Below are 19,834 nucleotides of genomic sequence, written 5' to 3'. Positions count from 1 at the left end.
GTTAAGAACGGACCTCCGAAACGGATCAAGTACTTAACCCGAGGTACCACTGTACTGGAACAACAATAAGAAGTAAAATGTACAATGCGATCAAAATAAACAATAGTTTCAAATGATATATAGATAGACAATAAGAATTGTATACATAGAAGGATTTATTCATCTACAGACATTTTATGGACAAATGTGGAAGGAGAATAACAATATATTAAATGGATAAAGACAATGTGAAAAACTTAGAGGCGATATAAAGAAGTCAGCAGAAGGAAGGAGGGAAGTCAGCTCTTAGGAGCAAGTACAAATGTAAAATGTAATAGAATATGTATATGTAATATGAAATTTATAAAACTAATAAAGATTATATTGGGGGGGAAGCTAGGTGGGCCCAAGGGTCTACGGAAATTATAAGGCAGCTTCCTACATGTGAACTGTGCTACCTTTTAAGATGTGTTAGTTTGCTCTAGGGAACTTTCTGGTGACAGATGTCCACTGCGAGAAGCAATTTCATCTTGTCTTCTTTGCCAACTTCCGTGAATCCTGCTCAGACAGTTACTTTTATCTGTCTTCAAGGGCTGGGCTAGGAGGCTGTGTGCTTCCAGACTCTGGGCTTTGCACAAAGCCAAGGATTAGCTTTGGAAAGGAGGTGGGTCATTAAAAGTCTGCAAGGTTGCCTAACCCCATCTATGCTTGCTGGACCCCTCCAAACTGCAGAACTGGCGTTGTTGCTGCTGCTGCTGCTGATTAAATTTGTATACCCACAGGTCTCAGGGCAGTTCACAACGTAAAATCACTATGTTGTTGTTGTTGTTTAGTCGTGTCCAACTCTTCGTGACCCCCTGGACCAGAGCACGCCAGGCACTTCTGTCTTCCACTGCCTCCCGCAATTTGGTCAAACTCATGCTGGTAGCTTTGAGAACACTGTCCCACCATCTCGTCCTCTGTCGTCCCCTTCTCCTTGTGCCCTCCATCTTTCCCAACATCAGGGTCTTTTCCAGGGAGTCTTCTCTTCTCATGAGGTGGCCAAAGTCTTGGAGCCTCAGCTTCCGGATCTGTCCTTCCAGTGAGCACTCAGGGCTGATTTCCTTAGGAATGGAGAGGTTGGATCTTCTTGCAGTCCACGGGACTCTCCAGAGTCTCCTCCAGCACCAGAATTCAAAAGCATCCATTCTTCGGCGATCAGCCTTCTTTATGGTCCAGCTCTCACTTCCATACATCACTAAAATCACAATACAAAAACACAAAATACATAACAATACAAAATTACTTCGTCGTTAGGCTGAGCTTAATCTCACAAAAGCTTAGGAGAAAAATACAGCCTTTTGTTTCTCCAAAGTCCCGTTTTGCTCATGCAAGGGATGCGTTCCACGTTTGTAAGCAGTTGATCTTTTAGTGTGGCTCCACCTGCACTTTGGAACTCCCTGCCTGTTGACACCAGGCCGTATTCTTTCTGGCACCTACTAAAAGCATTAAAAAAAATAAAATAGCAAAAGCCCATCCAGACACATAGAGCATGGAGATAGAGGTTTTCATCTGGTTTTTAGCTCATCGTTGACTTTAACTTTTAAAAAGGGTTTTCAATTGTTGTTTTTAAATGTTTACAGATCATTTCATTGTACAACATTGATTGTATACCACTTTGGTTTTTTTTTTAATAAAAAACAACACACACAATCAAGTGGCATATTAATTTTATGAAATAAAACCTTGGTTTAAGAACTTAATCTGTTCCTGAAGTCCGTTCTTAAACCAAATCCGTTCTTAAACCGAGACACACTTTCCCTAACGAGGCCTCCCACCGCCCGTGCCCTTCCACTGTTCGGCTTCCGTTCGTAGACCAAAGTAAATTTTGCAAACTGGGACACTACTTTCCAGTTTTGCGGTGTTCCTAAACCGAATAGTTTGTAAACAGGACTGTTTGTAAACGGAGGTACCACGATAAATGAATAAAAGTCAAGTGGGTGGTTTGGTGACTGGGTTTGTTTGTGATAAGGTAGGGTTAGTCTGGGTTTAGTTTTGGCTCCTAGCAGAAGGGGGGGGGGGCAAAAATAGGAGCCCTGAGCCTCAGTCAGAGGATGCAGGTTTTAATTTGGGCCAAAGCTGAAACTGAAGTTAAACCCCAGAACTATTTGTTGGGTGCCCCCTACTTCAGCGCTGCATGTAAAGTGTGTGGGATCAGGACCCTCCCCTCCCACCCATTAGATTTAGTATAAACATTAGAGAACAAGCTGTGCTGTTATAAAGACTAAGGTCTTAGAAGCAAATTACAGAGAATATTGTAGAGATTAAGACTTTAAACCATATTTTAACTGCTGCCATAACTGTATTGTTTATCGTTATATTGATTGATAACTTAAAACTTAATTTTATTGCGTTTCTGACTTGTTTAGTATGGTATGTGAGTCTGGTCTGGGACCGTAATAAATTCAAATTCAAACGTTAAGAACATTGAAAGAGCCCTGCTGGATCAGGTGTTGGGCAAAAGATTCCTGCATTTCTGGGGGTTGGACTAGGTGACCCTTTTGGTTCCGTCTGACTCTACAATTCTGTGATATCTCCTTGATAATGTCAGGCCAGAGGCCCGTCTAGTCCAGCATCCTGTTGACCTGAGTGTGATAGTGTTCTCTCTACTTGTCATTTTCAGTAGCTGCTACTTAGCGGCAAATATTTTTGGGGTGAGCTGTCCCTGGCAATGAGTGGCGGATTCTGGAGTTAACACCTGCCTGAGTTAAAGCTCCTTTAACATGCAAGGGAATCCTTGCCATGCATGAGAGCACACACCCCCCCTCGGCTCTTTCATTAATTAGCATTTCACTCTGGGCAATTCCAAATGGGTTTCCTCTCTGAATTGCAATGCAATCCCACCACAGCCCCAAGAGAGACTTAAAAAGGGAGTGTTTGTGGTTGGGAAAGCCAGGCATTTAAGCTTCTGGCATGGAGTGTGGTGTGTATTTATTTATGCTGCTTTATTTATGCAACGAGAGAGGAGGGGAAAGGTTGTTGGCGTGGGCATAGGATGCCCAATTGTCCTTGATTTGATTGGCTTCCATTATGCTTTGGGGGCAGGTGGGTGATATTGAGTAAGATGCATTTGGTAGTCCCTCCTCTCCTCTGTGTTGTTGTTGTTGTTTATTATCACCTTCCCCCCTTAAGAAGATTTTCAAAAAAAACCCCATAAAATATAAAACCAAACTAATCTAAACAAATCCTGCCAACCTAGCAGTTCGAAAGCACGTCAAAGTGCAAGTAGATAAATAGGTACCACTCTGGCGGGAAGGTAAACGGCGTTTCTGTGCGCTGCTCTGGTTCGCCAGAAGCGGCTTAGTCATGCTGGCCACATGACCCAGAAGCTGTACACCGGCTCCCTCGGCCAATAAAGCAAGATGAGCGCCTCAACCCCAGAGTCGGTCATGACTGGAGCTAATGGTCAGGGGTCCCTTTACCTTTACCTTTAATCTAAACAAATATGGAGTGGGGAGGGGAAAGAGTGGTGTAATACAAAGTCCTTTTTCACAGGTAAATCTTAACTTAACCCACACAGAGAAAGGTGAATATATACATTACCAAAAGAAATGTTATCATAGTTAAGCAGACCTTAACCTAATACGGTATTTATCTCTGACTTTGTCCATGGAAAGTCTACGTTTGTCCGCAACTTGTTCATGTGTAGTGAATTTGTACATACCTTCAATCCATTTGTACAAGGGAGCTGCGTTTTTTATTTCCCCTGTTCGTCAATACCTGTCTTTTTGCCGTAGTAAGGAGAGTTCATTCATATTGTCCCTTTGTTTAGCTTCCATGTCTTGGGTGTATAATTTGAAAGGATGTTTTCCTCACAAATTTAAGATTATTCCGTACAGGTCGTGCTGATCGTCTCTATTACCTTCCGTCAAACATTTAACAATATGGGACATTGCAAAAACATATGTTTTAGAGAAGCATTACCCCTGTGACATCTCCAGCAGCTAGATGTCTTAGGTAGTCTTTTCATAAACAAGCGTAAAGGAGTCCAGAAAGTTCTAAAAAAAGATTTATTGTTGTATGAGTCTGAATTTGAGGTCCGGAGACTCCCTTGTTTAGTTTGAGCCAGTAGTGACTGGTGGGGTGGAAGGCAGCTCACAGCTCCGACCCTTGAGAGAGGGCCTAGCTCTACCTGGCCTTCCTGGAAGGCAACTTTTAACCTAACCAGAAAATATGTATAATTCAACATTTGCTCCATACACTTTAAAAGCACTGTGATGCTCCTGTAAAGAAGCTGCCTTTCATTACGCTTGCAGAGAGTCATTAGAAAAGCCCCGTTCCTCTCCTAGAACGTTTCCGAGCACAATTCAAAGTGTTGGTGCTGACCTTTTAAAGCCCTAAACGGCTTTGGCCCAGTATATCTGAAGGAGCATCTCCTCCCCCATCGTTCTGCCCAGACGCTGAGGTCTAGCTCCAAGGGCCTTCTGGCGGTTCCCTCACTGCGAGAGGCCAAGTTACAGGGAACCAGGCAGAGGGCCTTCTCGGTAGTGGTGCCCGCCCTGTGGAACGCCCTCCCACCAGATGTCAAAGTGATAAACAACTACCTGACATTCAGAAGACATCTGAAGGCAGCCCTGTTCAGGAAGGTTTTTAATATGTGACATTTTTGTGTATTTTTCATCTTTGTTGGAAGCCGCCCAGAGTGGCTGGGGAAACCCAGCCAGATGGGCGGGGTACAAATAATAAATTATTATTATTATTATTATTATTATTATTATTATTATTATTATTACTAGAACTACATTTCCCAGAGTTCTCTGTGAAGAGGGACTAATTGTTAAACAATTATGGAAGCGATAGCTCTGTGATGGGGCCTATTGGGGCCTCCTGACAACTTTCCGCACCCTTAACAGCCATGGCTGCCCCCAGAGAATTCTGGGAGTTGGCGTTCATTCAGGTTAAAAAAGGTAAAGGGACTCCTGACCATTAGGTCCAGTCGTGGCCGACTCTGGGGTTGCGGTGCTCATCTCGCTTTAGTGGCCGAGGGAGCTTCCGGGTCATGTGGCCAGCATGACTAAACCGCTTCTGGTGAACCAGAGCAGCACACAGAAACGCCGTTTACCTTCCCGCTGGAGCAGTACCTATTTATCTACTTGCACTTTGACGTGCTTTCGAACTGCTAGGTTGGCAGGAGCAGGGACCGAGCAATGGGAACTCACCCCGTCGTGGGGATTCGAACCACCGACCTTCTGATCGGCAAGTCCTAGGCTCTGTGGTTTAACCCACAGCGCCACCCATCTCCCTCTCATTCAGATTAGGAGAGTCCTAATTCCCAGAGTTATCTGGGATGAAGAGAAGATCTATGATTTAACCTCTCTGGGGACTATAGCTTTAGGAGAGGAACGGAGCGGGGGGGGGGGTCCCTAAACATTTCTTGGCACCCTTAAACTACAGCTCCCAGAATCCTTTGGGGGAAGCCACGAGTCTTTAAAGAGGTATCATAGTGCTTTAAATGAATGTTGTAGATGTGGCCTTCCACTCTGCTCTCTCTTCCCCTGCTGCCAACTTAGCATCTGGGAAGACTAATTAGGTACCTCTGGACTTAGGATGGGGTTGCCATGGAAACCCGGTGGCAACGCTCACATGTTGTTGGGTGGGGTAGGAGAGAGCCCGTCTCCGAGAAATAGATCCATTCTGTTGTTGTTTGGGGCAGAGGGAGGGCGGATGTCAAGAGAGATCAATGGCATTTCCCCCCTCTGTGGGTTTCTGTGTGTATGTAATGGAGCCCCAGGCAGGAAGGGCCGAGTTGCTGGCTGGCGGTTGGCCCAAGGCCCCTGGCTCCCTTTAAATAGACTACAGCTGACTTGCAGATAGGCAGGCATGAAAACTTTCCAAGGGGGGGAGCCCAGACGCTGCTCTTGGTCACGATCGGTGGTGGAGGGTGGAAATAATAGTCTGCATTTCTCACACACAATCCCATTAATATACCTGCAGGAAATCTGACTCCCCCCCTCTCCAATGGGGAATGTTTCCTGCAGGTGTATTAATGTGATTATCTGTGAGAAATGCAGGTTTTGATTAAGCATTGGTTTCCTATACACACAATGGAAGATCTCCACCTTATTGGCCAGCGGGCAACCTCCCTGCTCTGTGGGGACAAAGGTTGCCTAAGAGCCTACTTGAATCAAGTCCCGGCTGTCTCTGGCCCTACATCCTGTTTCTCACACTGGTCCTCTGGCCGATGTCTCCAGGAAATGGACAAGTAGAGACTATTGAGGTGAAGAAGAAGGGGGCAGAGGCCGGAGAGAGAACTGTGAGTTGGAAAGGGTGTCTTTTCTTTTCTTTCTTTTCTTCAGTATCCTCTAGGAAACACGCCAAACTTTGGTACTGTACTTAAGACTGGGTGTGGACTGTGCGGCTGCCTGATGAATGGGACACAGCTATGGGCAGTCTTGAGGGTTCTGTGGAGAGCGAGTGAGGGCGGTAGATAGGGGGGTGGACTATGAGTGACAGCCAGAAGGCCGAAAGGGAAGGTGTGTCCAAAGTCAATAACTGAATATTGGTTTATATTTATTAGTAATTTTGTATTAATGTAACATTTTTATAAGCTAACTGTGCAACTTTTAATACTTGTTGTTTCAGTTGTCTATTGTTGCTTTAGTCGGTACATTGCTTAGAATTACACACACACACACACACACACACACACACACACACACTGCTTTTTTCTGGGGGTACACATGCCCCTAAACTTTTTGTGAATCTAAGTTTGGCCTCATTGAGGGGCAGTATTTCAATATGAGTAGGAAAATGAGAGTACTGCTAAACATTTTTAAAGAAAAAAAAGCTCTGTGTGTGTGTTTGTGTGTGCATATATACATATACATACATACATACATACATACATATATACATACACACCTACACCCACCCACATATATACATATATATATGAATGTATATATATGTATATGTGGGGCAGTATAGAAATGGTGTAAATAACAATAACAATAATTATCCAGTATAGCCCTAAGTTAAGGTCACTTATGCTTGACCCCAGTGCTTTTTTCCTTAAAAAATGTTTAGGGATATTCTCATTTTGACTCAAGAAAATCACCATTTTATAGTTCAAATTGGGAGAAATAAATACAGCAAATGGACAAAAGTACAAAGATTCCCAAATGTTTAGAGGGGAATGCTTACCCCTGCATACACCCCCCCAGAAAAAAACACCACTGCTTGAACCTATCCACTCACAAAAGGGAGGTGTTGGCACATCTTGAGGGAATCCCCAGAAGAACCAGAGAGAGAGAGAGAGAGAGGAAAAAACTTTTCGTGAAAAAAAATCCTTAACTCAGCGAGGATTCATCATTCTCAATGTCCATTGACTGCTAAGCATCTGCTGGGGAGAAACTGGGGCAGGACGGAATGGAGTATCGTGGAGTGGGGCACGGCTGGGTGACGGGCAGACATCCTTTTACAGGAATGCCTTACACTGTGACGACATTCTGCTGCCAGCCCCATCTCTTCTAACCCTTGCCGTTTTCTCCCTTCCCTCCCTACCCCCGCCAGCTCTTCGTGATTGACAATGGTGCCGACGACTGGCGGATCGCCATGACCTACGAACGTATCCTCTACATCAGCCTAGAGATGCTGGTGTGCGCCATTCACCCCATCCCCGGGGAGTACAAGTTTTTTTGGACGGCCCGGCTGGCCTTCTCCTACACGCCTTCGCGGGCGGAGGCGGACGTGGACATTATCCTCTCCATCCCCATGTTCCTGCGTCTCTACTTGATCGCCCGGGTCATGCTCTTGCACAGCAAACTCTTCACGGACGCTTCGTCCCGCAGTATCGGGGCCCTCAACAAGATCAACTTCAACACCCGCTTCGTCATGAAGACCCTCATGACCATCTGCCCCGGGACTGTCCTCCTGGTCTTCAGCATCTCCCTGTGGATCATTGCTGCCTGGACGGTGCGTGTGTGTGAGAGGTGAGCTCGCGAGTCGCGCACGGAGACGCAGGGGACGTGCCGTAGGGAGGTGCCTCTTGTGTGTGTCCAGCTGGGGGCTGATGGGAGTTGGGATCCAGGAATATTCGTTGTACTACAACTCCCATCGTCCCTGTCTATTGGCCGTGCTGTCTGGGACTTATGGGAGTTGGGATCCAGGAATATTTGTTGTACTACAACTCCCATCATCCCGGTCTATTGGCCGTGCTGCTTGGGGCTGATGGGACCTGGGATCCAGGAATATTCGTTGTACTACAACTCCCATCATCCCTGTCTATAGGCAGATGGGAGTTGGGATCCAGGAATATTCATTGAACTACAACTCCCATCATCCCTGTCTATTGGCCGTGCTGTCTGGGACTTATGGGAATTGGGACCCAGGAATATTCCATGAACTACAACTCCCATCACCCCTGTCTATTGGCCGTGTTGTCTGGGACTATGGGAGTTGGGACCCAGGGATATTCATTGAACTACAACTCCCATCACCCCTGTCTATTGGCCGTGTTGTCTGGGACTATGGGAGTTGGGATCCAAGAATATTCATTGAACTACAACTCTCATCACCCCGTCTATTGTCTGTGCTCTCTGGGGCTGATGGGAGTCGGAGTCCAGTGAAATCTGGAGGCCTATAGGTGCGACCACTCCTGCCATAGGCACCTGGGAGCCAAGGGCCTATATTTGTGTGGGGAGGGGAGAGGTTCTTCTATGAACTAAAAGATGGATGTTGGTGGGCTCAGGAATGAGAGCAAATCATTCCTCTGCAACCTGGGCCATTCTGCACCATACAGTTCAAGCACGTTGACAGCCATTGTTTCCCCACAAGGATTTTTGGGAACTGCCATTTGTTAAGGGCGCTGAGAGTTCCCTATTCCCTTCTGTTAAGTTGTGGGTGAACATATCAGACAACACAGCGATTCTTCAAACAGCTCTTGTTTATTCAGAGGCCAGAACAGAACTGAGCTGAAGTGCTCAGTCAGCCTGCTTATATAGAGCTCCAGTACAACGTTACTGTAGCAACTTTCTAAAACTATCCAATCACTGAACGTCACTTTCGATCCTTCATTTGCATATGGTTCTGTGTGTGCCAGCATGCAGCCCTGCCATCCAGCATTAAATAAACTACAAAAAGGCAACATTTGTGCACTCCTTTTGGTTCGTTGCTTTGCATAATTTCTGCTGGGGTTTTTTTGCCACTCACAAAGTGATAAAGGCACGGAAGGGAAGAGCTGTCGTTCATGGGTAGAGCACTTGCAGGCCGAAGAACCTAAGAATAACTAAAAGCCTATCTAGTCCACTAGATGGCTTTGCCCGGCGACAGATGACTCAGGGCGAACCAGCTGCCTCCGATTGGCAGGAGACGCCTCTGGCGAGTGGAGCACGAGACAGGCGACTTCAGCCATCAGCCCGGTTCCCGTTTTGACAGGGGATCGGTTTAAAGCGGCAACCGCGTTTCTGCTCTTTTCACCTGTCCCCAGAAAACCTCACCCGCCCACCCAAAAAAAAGGCCTGTTGCCACGGGCAAAAGTCAACCCACAGTTGAAGAAGACAAAAAAAACCTCCCAAAGATGCGAGATTGTGCATGCCAGTCTCCGAACCATTCGCGAGGCTGGGTGCCAGGGAAGAGTCACCACTGGTGGGCATTCCTGCAAAAATAATAATTAAGGGAAAGGACTGACTAAGCCTTGCCCCCACCCCAAACGCCCACGACCTCATTAGTGCCTGGCAAGCGATGGGAGCGGCTTAGAGGGTGGAATATACCCCTGTTGCCAGGCTCCCTAGCAGCCAGGCTCCCTGGGAAGTGGATGGAGAAGGGAGAGAAGAATGAAAGACTCAGCGAGCGGCGGATCTTTGCCAAGGTGGGGGAGGTTGGCAGGATGCCAGCGGGTGCCCTGCGGAACGCCAGATGCCAACAATACTCTAGCTGCCAGCTTCTTTTACTCCCCCTTCGCCTTCCACACTGAGTAATCCGGTCCACCCTAATTCCACGTGTGTGCGTTTAAGAAGAAGAAGAAAAACGATTCATTCTCCACATTCTCCACATTCTTTCTATATCTATCTATCATCTATCTATCTATCTATCTATCTATCTATCTATCTATCTATCATCTATCTATCTATCTATCTATCTATCTATCTATCTATCTATCTATCTATCTATCATCTATATCTATCTATCTATCTATCTATCTATCTATCTATCTATCTATCTATCTATCTATCTATCTATCTATCTATCATCTATCTACTGTATCTATCTATCTATCTATCTAATCTGTACCCTGCCTTTTTTCTCCAAAGAGCTTGAGGTGGCCTACGTGGCTCTCTCCCTTCTCATTTAATCTCCATGACAACCCTTTGAGGTAGGTTAGGCTGAGAGGACACAGGGACTGTCTTAAAGTTGCGCCCAGTGAACTTTTGTGGATGAGATGAAGGTTTGAACCCTGGTCTCCCAGGTCCTAGTCAGGTTGGATAGCTCAGTTGGATTGAGCGTGGTGCTGATAACGCCGAGGTTGCAGCTTCGATCCCTGCAGGAGACAGCTGCATATTCCTGCATTGCAGGGGGTCGGATGAGATTATCCTTAGGGTCCCTTTCAACTTTGATTCTAGTCCAATGCTGTAACCACTACACCATGCTGGCTCCCCAGTGGATAATGTCTACCTACCCTGTAAGAGGCAGTGGTATGCTGGGCATCGCAGACGTGGTGTGTGTGTTGTGCTCAGGTCCTGCCTGCAGGCTTTCCAAGAGGCAACTGGTTGGCCACTGGGAGAACTGGATCCTGGGACAAGATTGGCCATTGGCCTGATCCAGAAGAGCTGATATAGGTTCTTAGGAAGCCCTTTAAGGGTCAACATCAACGTCAACACAACAGTCATTTTGCAGATGCAATTCATGGCCACTTGTTGTTGTTGTTTAGTTGTTTAGTCATGTCCGCCTCTTCATGACTCCATGGACCAGAGCACACCAGGCACTCCTGTCTTCCACTGCCTCCCCCAGTTTGGTCAAACTCATGCTGGTAGCTTCAAGAACACTGTCCAACCATCTCATCCTCTGTCATCCCCTTCTCCTTGTGCCCTCCATCTTTCCCAACATCAGGGTCTTTTCCAGGGAGTCTTCTCTTCTCATGAGGTGGCCAAAGTATTGGAGCCTCAGCTTCGCAATCTGTCCTTCCAGTGAGCACTCAGGGCTGATTTCCTTCAGAATGGATAGGTTTGTTCTTCTTGCAGTCCATGGGACTCTCAAGAGTCTCCTCCAGCACCATAATTCAAAAGCGTCAATTCTTCGGCCATCAGCCTTCTTTATGGTCCAGCTTTCACTTCCATACATCACTACTGGGGAAACCATGGCTTTTACTATACGGACCTTTGTTGGCAAGGTGATGTCTCTGCTTTTGTTGTTGTTGTTAGGACGCCCATTTAGGCTTCATTCCTGGTGGTGAACAAACAGCAATCTTTAATCAGGACCACACTTGATAGGAAGCAGATGCTCCATCCCTGAGCTACATCCGTTCTGAGGAACATAGGGATCTGCCTTCTACTGAGTCCACCCAACTCAGTATTGTCCACACTGACTGGCAGCATCTCTCCAGGGTTCCAGGCAAGGACACTTCCCAGCCCTACGTGAGAATGCTGGGGATTGTTCTGCATGCAAGGACCTTCTGCACGCAAGGCAGATGTTGTGCCACAGGCAGAGATGCAGCTGCAGGGAAAGGGTCAAGTTAACCACAGACACCCCTTTCCACCTCTGTTTCTCTGCTTGCAAGCGGTCGATCTGTTCAGTGGTAGGGGAGGAGTGGTGTTTAACTTGACCCTCATCTCTTCCTCTTTGCAAAGGGGTGTGCGGACAGCCTAGCTCTAGGAGTCTAGCATGCAGAAGCCTTGCTCTTTTTCCTTGGAAAGGAACCCACTCGAACATGCACCAAACGCAGTGTCTAGAGAAACCGTTTGTCGGGGGCCGACAGTGAGACAGTGTGCATGTGCGTGAGAATATGCATGCGCATGCCAAGGGTCCAGATGTTTTCACCGAAAGCAGGAACAGCTCACATGAGAGCAACAACTGGCCTCCAACCAGACTCCCCCCCCCCAAATAAAAAACTCCCAAAGGGACAGAGCAGAAATTTGGCTGCCAATACCAAGTGCAGATATCATCTGCTCTCTGTGGACACCGAGCCTTGTTTGTTTCCTTGGTTGTCCTCCCCTCTTCCTCCCCACACCCAGCAAGAGGGAGCAGGAGGGAGGGAGGGGGTTTCCTTCCATGGCTGTGGTACCCCAAATTAACGAATCTGCTAAGCGCTGCGAAACAGGGCAAGGCTGGCTCAGTTGAGGAGGCCTCTGTTTTGATTGTCAATGTCTGTTGTTCTGTGTTAAAAAAAAAGTAAAATAGAGAGATGGAGGGCATAGAAAACAGGTGGGGTGGTGGGGAAGGGGTTAAGATAATCACCACTAGAATGGGGGGGGGGAGGGTTATGTTAACCACTACCCAGAGAGGTGTGTATGAGGGATGGGGTGAAGTTAACCACCACTTGAATGTGAGGGAAGGGGTTAAGTTAACAACCACTGGAAGAACAGGTGAGGGAGGAGGGAGAGGGTTTAGTTAGCCACCCCCCCTTCCTGCCTGCGGTTTTTCCTCTACTAAAAATACCCTTCCGCTGTGCTATGGCATTATTCAGCAGATACGGAGCTGGGAACCGGCACCCCATGTTTTTGGAATAAATGTGCAGTTAGAGAGATGCACAAACACACTCTCACTTTCTCTCTCGCACACACATGGAGCCTTGGTGTTCACAAACAGCCTTGTACAGGAGTTGCACGGGGAAGAATTGTGAGGGGGGGCAGATAGCACGCACATGGGGTGCAGGCGGGACTCCCTGGCAACCAGGGAAGAGAGCCAGGAATAGCCACCTGCCAGAGTAGCTCTAATTTAGAAAATGGGGAATGAGCAGGGATGTGGCGGGGACAAGAAGGCATGTGTCAATCGGTTTTTAAAACCCTCTTCTGCTCAAGGAATCTCTCTTTTGAGTTGCTGCAGGAGACTGGCACTGGCCAGCACTCTGCCACCACATTTCCTTATGCGCCCCCCCAGGCATGCACCCCCCCATTCATTGCCCCACCCACCCACTCACTCATGGCTTAGCAGCAGAGCTTGCCCTGCAGGAGATCCCATCTTCAATCCCCAATGGCCTCTCCTGGTAGGGCTAGGAAACCCTGCTTGCAACCCCGGGGAGCTGCTGCCGGTCAGTGCGGGCTATGCTGAGCGTGCAGTGTGGTGCACGACTGTAGGTCAGCAGTAGAGCGTTGGTTGGTTGCAGGTCCAGCAATCTCAAAGTAGGGCTGGGAATGCCCTTCGTCTGAAATTCTGGAGAGCTGCTGCTGGTCAGTGTAGACAGTATGGAGTTCTACTCAGTATAAAAGCAGCTTCCGATTCTCTTTAAAATCAGCTGTTGGTGCAAAAACCTGAGGGCTGGTATCTTTATAGGGAAGGGGCTTGTGAATAGGGTGTACAGTGGTACCTCGGGTTAAGTACTTAATTCATTCCGGAGGTCTGTTCTTAACCTGAAACTGTTCTTAACCTGAAGCACCACTTTAGCTAATGGGGCCTCCCGCTGCCCCCACACCGCCGGAGCACTATTTCTGTTCTCATCCTGAAGCAAAGTTCTTAACCTGAAGCACTATTTCTGGGTTAGCGGAGTCTGTAACCTGAAGCGTATGTAACCCAAGGTACCACTGTACTGGGGGGAAAGTGACTTGGATCCTGGCCAGTTTTCTGGCTGCCCCTAATTTATAAAGGGTAGAAAGGCAGTGGGTGCTGCAACAAAATGTTGCAGCAGGAAACGTTCCTGCCCAGGGTGCCAGCCACGTATCACTGCCATTTTTTCTCTTCTCATTCCCCTATGAATCCATCAGTCTTCTGTGCCTGCTGGACATGCTCAGTCCTCATTGGTTTGCTTTTTTGGGGGTGGGGTGGGGGTTCCCCTCCTTGTTGAATTCCTTCCAATTTCATTTTTGTACTATTGCAAAATTTGGGGTTTCCCTCAAACCGCTGCTGTTTCTCTTGCATCTAGTGCTGTTTTGGCTACATGAGGATACAGCTGGCGGAATGAATTTGCTTATTAATATTTTCTAATTTTTATTAAGTACAAATTAGAAAACATACATATTGACAACAAAAGAAAAAGAAAATACGTATAGCCAAGGAAAAAAAATTAGAGAATACTTTGTCTCTTTTTATATTTACAATTCTTTATACCTCTATAAAATGCTATTCACAATAAAGGAGTGAAATGAAAGATAAGATATCAGAAAAAAGAAAAGAACAAAGAAAAAAATAAAGAAGTAAAAGAAAAGGATCATAGGTGAAATTTTTTTAAAGTAGAGAAGTATTCACTATACATAGCCGTTTCCCACCTATATTTATATTCAATTGTATAATTTCATCTTGTCCTTCTCTACCTTAAAAAGTGTTTGTTTGTTTTTTTAAAAAAGACTTCCACCGTTTGCCTCACGCGTTTTTTATAATCCGTTCGTCAGATCCTCTTCATATTTCCCCTTTGGATTTCCTTAATGAATTTGCTTATTAATATAGAGCAGCGGGGGGGGGGGACCTTTTCCAAAGCCCAAGAGCTGCATTCCACCCCCCCTTTTTAAAAACACATTTTCCATTTTTCTATTTACAGATCATACTTTACTGTCAAATATTCTTTCCATATAGCCTTCCAAGGCATTCGTACTTTTTCCCTTCCAGTCCTCCTTTGTATTTCTTGTTCAGAGGATTACCCCTATTTGTCGTTGAGATTTAACATCAACTTCCCAAAACTTCCCCCATTCGCCCTTCATTTGTTTTCCATCCTGATTCCTTATTTTGGCTGTCGTGCCCGTGAGCTCGGCGTCTTCTGTCAGTTTATACAGCCATTGTCCGTTTGTTGATATTGCTTTTCCGTTCCAACTTTTAGCATGCACTATTCCAGCCGCCGCTGTTGCATAAAGAAATAAATTGAGTACCCTCGAGGGGAGCTCATCACCAATTCTCGCTAATAGAAAGGTTTCTGGTTTCTTTGGAAGTGCATTTTTTTAAAAATAAAAAAAGCTCACCATAGACCATCTCTCAGTATTTGGCGGCATAATATTTGCCACCACCTTTGTATAATAATAATAAATTTTTATTTATACTCCGCCCTTCCCTGTTCAAAAACCGGGCTCAGGGCGGCTAACAACAAATTTAAAACACTTACCGTATTTTTTGCTCTATAAGACTCACTTTTTCCCTCCTGAAAAGTAAGGGGAAATGTGTGTGCGTCTTATGGAGCGATTGCAGGCTGCGCAGATATCCCAGAAGACAGAACAGCAAGAGGGATTGCTGCTTTCACTGCGCAGCGATCCCTCTTGCTGTTCTGGCTTCTGAGATTCAGAATATTTTTTTTCTTGTTTTCCTCCTCCAAAAACTAGATGTATCTTGTGGTCTGGTGCGTCTTATAGAGCGAAAAATACGGTAAATTGAGTACCCTCGAGGGGAGCTCATCACCAGTTATCGCTAATAGAAAGATTTCTGGATTCTTTGGAAATGCATTTTTTTTAAATAAAAAAAGCTCACCATAGACCATCTCTTAGTATTTGGTGGCATAATATTTGCCAACACCTTTGTATAATAATAATAAATTTTTATTTATACCCCACCCTTCCCTGTTCAAAAACCGGGCTCAGGGCGGCTAACAACAAATTTAAAACACTTAATTATAAAAGCAGCATAAAATGCAGTATAAAAACATGAATAACAATAAAATTCAAAATTCAAAAATCAATTTAGGGGAAATAAGCATTAGATATGTATGAAAGATCCCTCAATCTCTTCACATTTCCAACACAGTTTGGACCCTCTCTTGTACATTTTAACCAATTGACTGGGCGTCAGATACCAACCATAGAGCCTTTTTTGTATGCTTTCCTTTATCAAATAGCAGGCCGGAAAGTTTATGGTTTTGTTCCACAGCTTTTCTCAGGCTATGATTTCGATGTTCTACCCCAGGCATAGGCAAACTCCAGCCCTCCAGATGTTTGGGATACATTTCCCATCATCCCTGACCACTGGCCCTGTTAGCTAGGGTTGATGGGAATTGTAGTCCCAAACATCTGGAGGGCCGGAGTTTGCCTATGCCTGTTATACTCCGATATCTATAGCCCAGTGTACCATCGCGCGGGAGGCCTGCATTCCCATCTGGGCAACATTCTGGGGGCTACATGCCACTGACGGTCAGGACTGGGGCAAAAATGGGCAGTTTAATGAATATAAATAAAACAATAATAGATTGTAGCCGGGGCCAGCCACAACAGTTTTATAATCTCCACACCCACCCACACCCGCCTCTGAAGTTATATCTGTGATCTATTTCCCAGCTCGGTTTCAGTGACGTGCTGGCAGACATCCTTGAGACTTCTCTTAGCATTCGCGAGCGCCTCTTGAGGATGTGCAGAGCGCACAGCTAAGCAGCCACACCGGACCGCCTTGTGTCTGTGCTTGGTTTAGGGTGGACGGCTAGCGGTCCTGGGAACTGCATTTCCAAGCACGCTTGAAACCATCAACGCCTCCCTTTTGGAAAACGAATGGCTTCCTTGTGGGATCAGAATAGGGTGGTTGCATCCTGCGCTAGCCCTCCTCTGAGTTAGACCCATTGAAATGAACAAGCAAACTGAGGCCCTTGTGTCTACTTGTGAGTAGGATTATGCCCCCCCCCCCCCGCCTCTCTCAGATGGGGAGGCAAGGAATCCTTCCTTCTCTACTTCTACAGAGGCTGTGGGTTGATTTGAGATGGATAAAGGGAGTTTATTTGACTCAAGGGCGCCACCTGCTGAGTCCTAGTTTCTTTCCTCCGCTTAGCCAGAGTCTGTCAGCCACAGAGGATTGCTTTTTTTTGGGGGGGGGGAGCGGCGCTGCTTTCCGAAGGGACTCCTGTTAAGCTTGCTGGGTTTTAAGCCGGGAGAGCACTTCTGATGCCAGGCGGGGCTGTGACTTGAAAACGAGCCGCACAGAAACAGCAAGCTCCTGAGCATGCACAGAGTACTAACAATACTGCTACTCCCACCCCTTTGAGCTGGGGTGCTTGGATTTCCATGTTTTGCCAGGTGTAGAATGTTATTTTCATAGGGCGCTTCTTGTATGAATTACCAGTTGCAGGGGGAGGTCCTGTTGTGCAGGCTTCCCTGTTGGGGCATCTGGTCAGTTATTGCAGGGTCAGGAAGCTGCGGTCGACAGACCCCTCTATTTAGCCTTGTCCCGCAGGGCTTTTCTTACCATAGAGAATAAGGCTACCGGTGACTATTCGCTGTGATGCTTCTGAATGTAGTGCTTCTGAATGCCAATGGCTGGGAAGCTCAGGAGAGGAGAGCTCTCTTGCGCTCAGGTTCTGCTTGCATTGGGTTGGCTGCTGTTAGGACAGAATGCAGGAATAGATGGACCACTGGCCAGATCCGGCAGGACCCTTCCTGGGTTCTTCTGCAAACACTCTTACGACTGAGCTGCTTCTCTGGAATGCTGGATCAAACTAAAGGTCCATCTAGGCCAGCAGCCTCTTCTCCCAGAGGTCAAGCAGATGCCTCTTCCAGGACAGCCGGAAGCAGGACCAGACTGCAATGGCAGCTCTCTCCCTGGTGCTGATCCTCAGCAGCTGGCATTGCTGTTGTTGCTTATTTCCTTCAGAATGGAGAGGTTTGATCTTCTTGCAGTCCATGGGACTCTCTTGAGTCTCCTCCAGCACCAGAATTCAAAAGCATCAATTCTTTGGCGATCAGCCTTCTTTATGGTCCACCTCTCACTTCCATACATCACTACTGGGAAAACCAGAGCTTGAACTATTATACGGACCTTTGTTGGCAAGGTGATGTCTCTACTTTTTAAGATGCTGTCTAGGTTTGTCATTGCTTTTCTCCCAAGAAGCAGGCATCTTTTAATTTCGTGGCTGCTGTCACCATCTGCAGTGATCTGTTATTCCAAGGAATATAATTAGAGGCCTGCTGGACCAGGCCAGTGGTCCATTTGTTCCGGCCTCTTCTCACAGTGTCTAGCCAGATGTATCTTGGGGAGCCTGCAATGGGAACCTGAGAGCAAAAGCAGCTCTCCCTGATTGCGATTCCCAGCAACGGATAATTCAGAGGCACGCTGACTCTGACAGGGGAGGCAGGACCCGACTCTCGTTCCTCACCCCTTTTTGCGTGAGCCTTGTCATAAATCGTCTCTGACCTTTCAGTTCCCTTCCCTATTTAGCTCCGACCTTTAACATGGGACCTCGTTTTCTTGACAAGTTTGTCCCTGTCTGCGCAGTTGATCGGCAGCTAACGTTTTATTTGCAGGAGGGATCACTTTGAAGTCAGTGGATGGGCAAATTTTCCCTCCCTCCCTGTAGGATAGCTGGCAAATCCCCATTGCCAAACCAGCCACCCCTAAACTGCCAAAGACCTGTGCATAGAGGTCTTCAGCATGTTCTGCAACAAAGATGTTCAACACAGCTCTGTAGGATGGGAGTTTCACAATTTAGTGCTGTTGACATGAGTCACCTTAAGCTGGGGCAATAGTCCTGACCTCCTAGTCAAAGGCATTAGCCGTATTCATTCTGATGCAGAGCTCTGTGTAGCTTAAAACCTTGTGTGTTCTAAGAGTTCTGTGTAACATGGAAGATTATTTTTTTTAAAAAAAGCCAACTATCCCCACCCTTCAACCTGGACAAAGTCCTAGACTTAATCTAAAAACACTGAGAGATTTTCAATTGTTCTTTAATCCTTCAAATTCCCTGGGTTGAGCCTTAGCTTAGTAGATGGGGGTCTGAGCTTTTGGTTGAATTGCCCCTGCCCAAACTTCCTCCACTTTCTGCAAAATAGAATTCGGGGAAGGCAAGTGTTTCAGGCGAACATTGAATGGGCCCGTTTGTCTCTGTGTACGTACATCATATTTCACTTTTATGCTCCCATACTTCACGAGCCTCTTCACATCCAGGAGATGTTGGGAATTAGATTTCCTCTCCCCCCCTTCTCCTTCTTTGGGAAGAAGAAAAAAATTGCATGCCAAAACCCCCATAATTCTGAGAGTGATGGGTTGAGAAACTTGGACCCAACTGATCCCTCAGAAACCAAGCCAAAATAACCCCATCTGGCTTTTGCCTGTTTAACGATCTGGTAGAGAGGCTGCGAAAGAGGAGGGAGACGTACTTTGGGATCCCGTTGCTGACAGCTGGGCCCTCTCTCCTCCCCAAAAAGCAAGACGAATCCCATCTTTAAGATGAGAATGTCCAGTGTTGTCAACTGGCCGGCAACTTGATTTTATGTTGCTGTTGTCCGGCCGTGGCACCAGGGTATTGATAGGGATGGGCCCAGCTTCGGCTGAGGAGGGCAGGATATTATTATTATTATTATTATTATTATTATTATTATTATTATTATTAACCCTGTCTTTTCCTGCCTGGTTCAAGTGCTTTCAGGTAGGTAATGATTTCCTGGGTGTGTGTGTGTGTTGAATTAGAGTGGGGAGGAGGGGGACTTTAGGCATTTGGGCTGAATGTGGCCCTCCAGACCTTTCTGTCTGGCCCTTGGAATTCTCTCCAGAGACCACCTCCCCAGCGTTTTTTTTCCTTTCTATTGCCTTTCTAGCCAATAACCTTCCTGGTTGCAATTTTAACCCGTTGGTTCTCTAATCCTGCCTCCTGGAGCATCAGAGTACAAAGTCTACTGTTTCTCCTGCATGCATTGTTAACAGGATGCAAATGATTTTTGGCAGTGCTTTTTTCTTTTTTCTAAAAAAAGTTTAGGTGTACTCTCATTTTGACTCAAGAAAATCACCATTTTATACTTCAATTTGGGAAAAATGAATACAGTAAATGGACAAAAGT

General features: G+C 46.4%; 1 protein-coding gene and 1 long non-coding RNA gene across 2 annotated transcripts in view; one reads left to right on the top strand and one right to left on the bottom strand.

The window, feature by feature from the left end:
* The window catches only part of LOC309358758, a 141,686-nt gene that overhangs the window by 74,767 nt on the left and 47,085 nt on the right, over window positions 1–19,834 (bottom strand). The window lies entirely within an intron of this gene.
* Window positions 1–19,834, top strand: part of KCNN3 (potassium calcium-activated channel subfamily N member 3) — a 96,347-nt gene that overhangs the window by 38,304 nt on the left and 38,209 nt on the right. Inside the window, exon 3 of the mRNA XM_081891486.1 lies at window positions 7,531–7,949. Within this exon, the coding sequence (XP_081747612.1) occupies window positions 7,531–7,949 (419 nt within the window). The remainder of the gene's footprint in view (window positions 1–7,530; window positions 7,950–19,834) is intronic.

Source organism: Podarcis melisellensis, assembly GCF_964234715.1.
Source record: "Podarcis melisellensis genome assembly, chromosome: 16".
NCBI lineage: Eukaryota > Metazoa > Chordata > Lepidosauria > Squamata > Lacertidae > Podarcis > Podarcis melisellensis.
This window is presented reverse-complemented; position numbering and strand designations above follow the sequence as displayed.